A 10,353-nucleotide genomic window follows, 5' to 3' on the forward strand; every position below is an offset into this window, starting at 1 on the left:
ATTAAACATATTTTAAAAATCTATCATATAATGTGTATAAAAAGACTTTAAGTTTAGATAAAATAAATATATATTATATACTTGTGTGGTTTTCAAGAAAAAACATATATCGGACAACATTTAAGATAGAATATTACATATATTACTTTCAGTCTGTTTTATACACATATATCAAATCAAATCAAATAATACAAATTGTATATTTTAGTGCTAAACTTTATGAAGACACTATTAAGTCATTATTAAATGATGAAAATATTAAATATATATATAATATAGTGTTAAGTCACCAATCGAATCTTATTACCTTTAAACACAAACTAATAAAACCAAATTAATCAGTCAAAAATAAAATAAAAAATAAAAACTAATTAATAAACCAGCCGCCCACACCAACCATAGTTTAGATGTCAGATTAACAATATTTTTACGTCATTCATGCATTGTGGATAACTTTCTTTTATCTAAAATCAATATGATAATTGATTAAGGTAAAAAAAAAAATTAATTAAAATTATTGGTAAGTCATGATCCTCCGACAAATTTGACCATATTGGTTTGACATGATCACATTTTCTACTTTTTACCCTGGTAAGACACCTGGGATTTGGATTAGTAGTAGTTAATTTGGATTACAGGCACGTATTAATCAGATAATCAGATTCTTAATTATTATACATGTACAATATTGGGAGACAGCAGAAACACATTAATTAATTAATTAATAATGTTATAATTTGAATATATAGTAATGACAAATAATATATGTCTAATATTATTAGTCTTTCCCATGTATCATATTCCCTACCATATGTATAATCACTCATTTGAAAATGTGATCTGATTATTAATTGATTTTTATGAAGAAAAACAAATGAGAACATAAGATATTTATATGAAGAAAAAAAAAATGCTCGACAGATATGATGTCAAGAAATCAAGAATCAGATCAATGTCGAGAATTTAGAATTTCTTATAGGTATCGAAGATGTTTTGAAATAAAACAAAAATATCGTATAAAATGATTATAAAAGATATAGTTATAGGAAAATAAAAACAGTTTCTTTATTCTGAATTATATAAAGGAATAAAAACAGTTTTTATTTCTTCGTAGTTGAAATTTAGTAATGTAAAAACAGTTTTATTAATTTACTAAGTAAACGTAAAAAGCAGTAGAATAATGTGAAAAATAAAAATAAAAAATAACAACAACAAAACATAAAGGTGTAACGTTGTCAATGCAATTTAAAAAATAAAATAAAATAAAATAAAACCACTAATAATAAAAAGAGAAGAAAGACAGAGATAAAAAGATAACCATTCTCCCCATAATTAGCGCGTCAAATATGGCCCCATCATTTTACCTAAGGATTCTATCGACCATGCAATTTAGGTAATATTAAATTTAATATATATGATAATTTTTTTTTTTAGGGACTTCACTTTAAGTCCTATCGGTAGGATTTTCAGTGTTTTTTCGACTCGTGAATAGTTTTCAGCGCGACTTTTTTTTATGACTGTGTATATTATAGCTATTTAGAGCATCCTGCAAATTTTTAGAAAATTCTGAATAGTTTACAGTACCGAAAACTAGGTTCAAACATATTGTTTTTCACGCGCATAAAAAAAATTAGTCACACATGCAATAACATGTTTGTAACCTAATTTTTGGTCCAGTAAACTATTCAGAATTTTCTGAAAGTTTGTATGATGCTCTAAATAGATACAATATACACGGTCATAAAAAAAAATCGCGCTGAAAACTGTTCACGGGTCGAGAAACACTGAAAATTCTACCAATAGAGCTTAAAGTAAAACCCTGGTGGGAAAATTCCCCTATATATATATATATCTGTATATGATCTTCTTTATCCAATTATCCATGGAGGTACATAGGGTTTTCCAACATATATATATGCTATAAAAAATTCATTTAATTACTATATTTATATACTCGACAACACAAACACAAATATATATATATATATTTGTATTATATATGAATAGAGAGTGTTTCTATGGTAGGAGCTAGAAAAATAAGTACATCGATACCTTTTTTGTGTTCTCTTCTACTCTCAATAATTTTGGGAGAGATTTTTTTTATGGCTGTGTATATTGTAGTTATTTAGAACATCTTATAATTTTTTTAGAAAATTTTAAATAGTTTACAATATCGAAAACTAGGTTCAAACAAGTTATTTTCCACACAGATAAAAATAATTAGCCATAAGTGCAATGTTTTATTTGAACTTTATTTTTGACACTGTAAATTATTCAAAATTTTACGAAAGTTTAGAGAATATTTTAAATAACTAGAATAAACACAGTTATAAAAAAATTCACACCCAAAACTATTAGGAAACACCAAAAAGGCGCAGTAGTGCAATTCTTTTTTAGCCCCTACAAAAAAAAATCTTATATATAAAAATGAATAGTAAAATTTATCTTATGATCTGTAGAAATTAATATATAGGACTAATTAGGAAACAATCCCAATTTTTATCATAAATGTATGAAATGAAATGATGAGAAAGACAGGACCTTAAATTTTCTGGTTTTGTCTTCGAGTTTGATTTAACATGAATGTTATATATATATATATATATGATTTATGACATATATAATAGTCACGTAAAGTAAATTAAGAATCGAACGGATAAGAAAATATCCCTTTTTTGAGCATATATATATATATATAACTTTCATTTTTAATTACGTGACGAATTATGTGCGTAGCACTAAAGTAATTAATCATACAATTAATCTTTAATTAGTTTTACCTATTTCAGACAATATATTCTCTCCCACGACGCAGTTGCGCATGTTCTTAAATGCACAAGCAAGTACTATATCAGCCCCCACTATAGCTAAAATATATATATATATATATATACACAAACATACATATTATATATGTATATGTATATATATATATGAATGTAAATATATAATATCTATAAATAGTACTAGCATCGAAGATACACATAACTTTCATGATTAGTTACGTAAGGTACTGATTTTTTTCTATCTAACATGATTAAATGCGTTGTATATATATATTTAGTAAGTTCATCATTAGATCTACCGATCTAGTATCTAGAAAATGAAAATGAAAAAAAATAAATAAAAAAACTTTATCATTGGTCGGATTTTATCTCAAACAAAAAATAAAATCGAAAAATATTTTATTGGTCGAAACATCTCAACTTAAATAATAATCGTACAAAGTCTCTTTTTTTTCTTTCTCTCTCTCTTATAATCAAGTTGAAGAAAAAGAAAAAGCAGTTTGCACCCCAGACAAGACGGTGAGAAGAAAAGAAAAAAAGAAAGTGAAAAAGAGGTTTATATTATATGATGATCATGAAGATGAAGATGGTAATAAATAAATAATTATAATTATATATATAGGGTCCACGGTTTATTAATTATCTCGTGCTCTATTAATATATATTAATTTATATATAATAACAATTTTGTAAAACGTCTTATCACTAAAAATATATATATATAAATAATGTAAAAGGTGATCGCCTTTTTTATTCTATCTTTATTGAATGGTATGTGAAAAGTTAGGTGTGGAGGTGAGTGAGAGCTAGAAAAAACCAGGAGATCGAAAACATCTTTGGCCAATCTAACCATGGCAACTGGATATATTCATATATATATATATATATCTATAGATGATACTTTTATAGTGCATCTGCACAAGTAAATACTTTTTTGTGTTTTTGGCTCCTTACCACTTTTTGGTGTGATTTTTTCAATCGACGTGTATATTGTAAATTTTTAGATAATTTATTACAGTATCGAAAATTAAACTTAAAATGATTGTTACACGACGAGTTTTTATAACAACATAAATTATTAAAAATTTACATTATACTTTAAATAATTAAAATATTCACAATCACAAAAAAGTTATACACGGATCTATGGAATTATCCACTATAAATATATATGTTTTTTTTATATATATATTAATTGCGTGTGGTATCAAAATCCGATGAAGAAGTCAGCGTTATGCTATAATTAACTTTTGTCAGGCTTTTCAATATAGATAACGAAAAAGACCAAGACCACAACATATAAAGTTACATATATAATTACAGCACCCAGAAATTAGATAACACTTAACAAAGGTTTTAATTAATGGAGCAAATTAATTAAGACATTTATATATATATATATATAAATAACAGTAATTATTAAAAAGGAGGAGAAAAAGATAATAATAGTTTCTAATTTGACAATACCACACTAACCCTCATCAAAAGTAATTATACTATATCTATTCTAGAATATTTGATCATGATCATCATCAAAATATCTCTCCTAATTTATTTATGTAACACCAAAAGAAGTCTTATTAGTTATAGAATAACATAATATATTTCGATCTCTCTCTACGTAACTTATACGTACATACGTACGTACGTACCTATATAGTACTATTATATGTATATATAATAATATCATATCTTTTCAATGCTACCATTATACCGACAAGTGGCATAATGGATCTGACGATGACGACGGTGACGACGACGATCTAGCGAAACTCCAAAGATCGTTTTCATTGTAGTTTTGGTTGTGAAGATTCGATGTGGTTCTAGTTGAGGTAGTCATGTCAGTACCGGAACGTAGGTACGGATACGAAGACATCTGTACGACGTCGTCTTCGTCGTCAACTACAGTCTGTGGATCAGTAGTGCAAAACGACATGACGTTTTGAATGTCGCCGAAGCAAGATAGTACTTGCTTGGAAGTCTCTTCGTGATCTTGGCCATTGAGCTGGGACGCCACAAGCCTGTCGAGGGCAACCCAGTCATTGACTCTGTTGGGGACCATTACTGGTTTTGGGTCTTCGGTTCTCCGGTGGTCTGAGGAGGAGGGTTCGGTTTCCATGAGCATGTCGTACTCCATCGACTGATGATGATCGTAGCTGTAAGGTTTGTAAGGAGAAACGCTGTCGTTTAAGGGCAGAGAATGAAGAGTACTGCTATTGTTGTTGTTGGTGGTAGTGGTGGTTGGGCTCTCTTGAAGCCTTGGGAGATGCATGAAGTTTTGGTGGAAAACAGCGTCGCCACCTCCCACGGCGGCGTTCTTGTTCGACGACGTCAGGTACCGCTCGGCAGAGATGTTGGCTAGGGAGTCATTTTCAAGCTTACAAGTTCTTCCCATGTATAGAAGTATCTGGTCCAAAACGCCGTCGTTTCTCGGACAAGGCATCTGGAGATGATGATGATGAAGATGAGAGTGGTTATTACCATTATTATTCATGTTTGAATCTCCTGACATGGATGATGACGTGGCACCTTTGGGACTGTCTAGTGATTTCTGGTAATTCTTCTTCTTGAATACACGGCAAACCACCCAACCATCTTCGGAAACTGAATCAGCTACCATCTGATTTGAAACCTGTTATACATAAAAATATAAAATTAAATATATGTTATAAATTAATAATTTAGCTAGGTAGCTAGTAACAACAAAAATTTAGAATAAAATATATGAAATAGTGATGTGTAATTAATGAGCATATAGCTTTAATTAATTGAAAACGAAACAAAATAGTATTTTTGGTAGCAGAATTTTGGTATATATAATAAATTAAAGTAACCACAATAATGGAGATGATCATAATTGAAGAACATGGGCCTTGGGGTTGGGGGGGCTTACAACTGTGGAGTCATGAGTGCTTTCGTCTAATCTATATTCATGCATGATCCAATCAGATTTTTGACCATGTGGAGCTCTTCCTTTGTAGAACACTAGTGTCTTTCTCAGTCCAATTCTTTTGAACCCACTATAAATGATCTTGTCCCGGCCGGTGGCTTTCCAGAACCCGGCCGCGGTGGCGCGGTTCGTTCGGGTTCCGGTAGGGTATTTCTTGTCTTTGTGACTGAAGAAGTACCAATCATTTTGTGGTGTGGATCCAATCTTGCACTTTTCTACAAAGTATCACCAAAAATAAAGTCTTGAATTAATTAAGATTTACACTTAGTCAAATTCTAGAGTATATTGTAATGTTAATATACTACTACTACTGCGTATACTACCACGTATACGTATACGTACCTTGGATATCCCAGGGTTCAAGCTTGTTGAGATCAACTTCACGAATTACATCGAGATCAATCTTTTCGAAAGCCACTTTTTTCCTGAGGTAGTAGTGAAGAAGCTCCTCCTCGGTTGGGTGGAACCGGAAGCCTGGAGGCACCTGAGACTGGCCATTAATGGATAGATTCATATCTTCAGACATGTAAAAACTCCAGTATATATATATATATAGAGAGAGAGAGAGAGAGAGAGAACAATATGTATCTTGATGATGATGATGATGATGATGGGCAAAATTTGAAAACAAAAGCCGAAGAAAGTGTTGTGGTGTATAAGAAACTAGTATTTATCTATCGCAAGGAAATGAACATATATAATCAAGTAGAGAGAGAGAGAGAGAGAGCAAAAAAAGGGAAAAGAGAAAGAGAAAATAATGGAAAGAGAGAAGGAAAACGAAGGACGAAATAACAAGATGTGCGTAAAGAGGTAACGAAGTCATGATAATTTATAATGGGGTGTAGGGCAAGGTAGGGGGAAGGGTCCAAAATTGCATGAAAAGCTTAAGGTATCATGGCCATTAGTGTACTTAGTCGTGGGGTCCAAGGAGAGTCCCTCCTCTTGGAGAGATGATCGAGCCAACCACCTAAAACTATATAGGGCTATTACATATTGAGAAATTTAGAGAAAGGGTCCCACAAAAAAACAAAAAAGAGAAAGAGACTATAGTAATTGGCTAGGGTTTTGTAGGGTCCACGTACTACTACTTGTGTGTATATGTAGTAAAGATTCAATATTTCATCCCGCAAATTTGAATTTAATAAAGGGATGTGGTATTAGTTAGTTTAATATTGGATCTCACATATTTGAATTTAATAAATAATATGAAATATTGCTGATCAATTATGAGGTGTCATCTCATGTAGTGTTGGGCACCTTAAGGTGTCAAATACCAATACTGTTTAATAAATATTATGAGGTATCGCAAACCAATTATGAGGTGTCACCTCATGCAGGTATTAGGCACCTTAAGGTGCCAAATAGAAACACTATTCTTTAATAAATATTATGAGATATCGATAACCAATTGTAACCGTAAAGTGCCACCACATGTGGTAGTGTTGGAAACCGTAAGGTGACATATAACAACACTCACTCATGTAGTAAAAGCTTTAACCCTATTGTAATTGAAAAAAAAAAGCGTGATTATATATATATATATATATGTATATATGTAAAGTGGTGTGTGTGTGTGTGGGAAGAGAGGAGGGCACGCCCACATCTCAACTATGACGGTCGACCTTAATATCTCATTGAAAAGTACCTCTGAAACCACCACTATCCCACAAAAACAACTCTCTCATATATCCCTATTTAATTCTCTGTGGAACGTCACTCGTTTTACTTGTGCAACCACCTCAACGACAAGAAGCCCTAATAGAGAGAGAGAGAGAGAGAGAGAATATGGGGTCGGAGGCACTGAGCTTTCATTCATGGTCCCGTAGAGGAAGAAAGATATGATGATTTTTTTTTTTGTTTTTTTTTTTGGTGGAGAGTTTGTATCTAATTACAAGTATTGGTCTTTCCTTTCCAAAATTTTAACTTTCAAATGAATTATGTAATGTTGATGTGTTATATTCCTAAATAGGATGATATGTACCTTCGTTTTCCAATTCAACTTCTTGTCTAGAAATAACCAATAAAACTTTAACCATCCCATTTCTCTAATTGCAATTGAACTAGCAGTAAAAAAATCCATATTTTTTTTGTTTTTTTTTTCAAACATTTAAATAAAAATAGCAAATTTTAAATGATTTATCACGTATTCAATTGAGTAAAAAATCCATATATATGTTTGTGTAATTTTTTTGTCTGATTATACCTAGCTAAATTAATTTGACGTGATGATTGTGTTATTGATTCAAACTATAAATGTTTAATATATTTGAATTAATTAAATTACTATATACATAAATATTTTTTTTTAGTGATATATTTAAACAAAAAATGTTACTGACTTTAATCAATAATTAATTTATTATCTATACGCAAAAGAGATAGCTACTTTTAAGCACACGTTCCACACATATCATAGATAATAATAATAATAATAAACTATTTCTTCTTACTTCTTTGGTTTTAATTTTCAACTTTTTTTCTGTTGTCCAATGATTTAGATATGCAATAATAACTTCTCAATCTTTTAATATTTGATGATATGAGAGATAGATTAGACAAAGAAATTCGTAGAAGAATAGAAATTTCTCATATGATGAATTGAGTACCAATCAACCAAGACTTTTCTATTCATATTTCATATATATATATATATATATATATATACTTCTCTACTTGGTAGTGTTATTTATGAAAAGTATTGTTTACCCTTTAGTTGTTTGATTTTTCTTGAATGATCGAACATCGTCCCTCTTAAAGAGTTTGGCCCAATGGATCATATCATATTCGTAAAAGTATGATGGCTTTAAGGGGAACACTTTGAGCTATATATTGATCAACAAGTCAGAGTAGAGAGAGAGTTGCGTAAAGGAACTAAACTGCATGTTGTTACTTTCACTAATAATTAGATAAACCCTAATATGTATGTAGGCTTCATATGCTGAGCATATATATATATATATATATTATATATATGGAGCAAATACAACCCATTCATTTTTTTTGACAATATTTCGGTGCATTTTTTTTCGATCTATTTTCTGCACCTAGATAGATATAATCTAAATTTTTTTATATGACGGTGTATATTGTAGTTATCTAGACTATTCTACAAATTTTCATGAAATGCTGAATAAATTATACTATCGAAAATATGGTTCAAACAGCTTATTGCACGTGTGTTTATTTTTTTGTATACGATTGTAAAAATCATTTTCAGCATTGTAAATTATTCGAAATATTAAATTAAAAAGATAATTTTTTATTATAAAAATATACAATTTAAAATTTTTGGGGAAACATGGCACACTCTACACTACTACATGTAGTTCCGCCACTGCATTTATTGTATAGTGTTGATCACATTACAAATTTTGTGAACAAACAAAGTGTTTAATTAATTTAATTCATTTGTTCTGAACTAATAAATGCATACACATTTGCTAATAGTCTGAACAGTGATTAGACAATAAACCCTAAATTAATTAATTTTGTCTCAAAATGTGAACGAGAAATTTGACATAATATGGTAGCAGCAACCTTGGACTCTCTCTCTCTTGCATGTATATATATATAAATGTACAAATGTACGTATTTAATTAATTAATAACACCCACTGAGAAAACGAACTTTGATAACAAATAGCTAAAATTACTTTGAGTTGTTTATATCCACAGGATCAGGTTATTATAAAAACTAATTAAAATCATAATAATAAAGTCATCCCAGCATCATCACTAAACGACAGCGTTTTATCCATAACATCTACTAGCCTTGTCTTTACATAACAAAAATTTGCATAATTGCCCTCAAACTCTACTTTATTTAGTCTTTGCTGTTAAATTCTCTCAATTTTCTTTAACATCCATGATGGTACTGCTACTGCTACCTCATTTATGAATAGTACTGTTTGAATTAAGACCGTTTGATGTTGATTAATTCGATCGTGTGACCCCACACGTGTTAAAAATTACCTCCACACGTGTGAGTGGTACGTGCGCCATTACATGCTAAATAATAATAATAATAATCCCACGTACATACGTACATCGATCCATATATAATTTCTCGTTATTATTAATTAATAATTGACTCCTTTTTTATATATAGTACGTAGAATGTGAAACCAAAAAAGTATATAGATTAATGACGTCACTGTAGCCTAAACTTGCGCAATTATTAATTTCTTCATAGCCTTAATTATTATTATTAGACCTAATAATAAAAAATAAAAACACAACCAATTTTTTTTTATATTGTATAGTATTTTAATGATGTTATTAAGTCTTGAAAAACATAATGTTAAAATTATGGAAAGTCAAAATCCAAATTTTAACAACCTTAGTCACTACAAGTCTGTCTAGTATGGATCCATGTGACCAACAATTTTGCTCATGTTATCTCTTATGATTGTGTTTGAGTATTTTTACCGACAAAAAACTTTGCCCACTTCCCATTCATTTTAGTGCATATTTCTCTCTCTATCTCTCTTCCACTTTCTCTCTCTAAGTTAACGGTAGCACTAAAAATATAAATATGTAAAAATTTATATATATATAATTATATAAATATATATATATATGTTCTGTTATGAGGTCTCCATGTCTCAGCTTTAATCAT

The 10,353-nt window shown here is 30.0% G+C and overlaps 1 protein-coding gene across 1 annotated transcript; it reads right to left on the reverse strand.

Moving 5' to 3' along the window:
* Nucleotides 1-4,219: 4,219 nt before the first annotated feature.
* Nucleotides 4,220-6,529, reverse strand: LOC133778713 (NAC domain-containing protein 43-like). The gene is made up of 3 exons (XM_062218721.1): nt 6,079-6,529; nt 5,680-5,951; nt 4,220-5,418 (listed from the first exon to the last, which is right to left on the reverse strand). Exons 1-3 carry the CDS (start codon nt 6,260-6,262, stop codon nt 4,495-4,497), a joined length of 1,380 nt encoding a protein of 459 aa, XP_062074705.1. The 5' UTR covers nt 6,263-6,529; the 3' UTR covers nt 4,220-4,494.
* Nucleotides 6,530-10,353: the final 3,824 nt, after the last annotated feature.

Source organism: Humulus lupulus, chromosome 5, assembly GCF_963169125.1.
Source record: "Humulus lupulus chromosome 5, drHumLupu1.1, whole genome shotgun sequence".
NCBI classification, from domain to species: Eukaryota; Viridiplantae; Streptophyta; class Magnoliopsida; order Rosales; family Cannabaceae; genus Humulus; species Humulus lupulus.

Coding starts and splice junctions, on each gene's coding strand:
- LOC133778713 (XM_062218721.1), bottom strand. CDS start 6,262: ATGTCTGAAGATATGAATCTATCCATTAATGGCCAGTCTCAGGTGCCT. Junction 5,952..6,078: donor TGAACCCTGGGATATCCAAG/GTACGTATACGT, acceptor GATACTTTGTAG/AAAAGTGCAAGATTGGATCC. Junction 5,419..5,679: donor GCACTCATGACTCCACAGTT/GTAAGCCCCCCC, acceptor TATGTATAACAG/GTTTCAAATCAGATGGTAGC.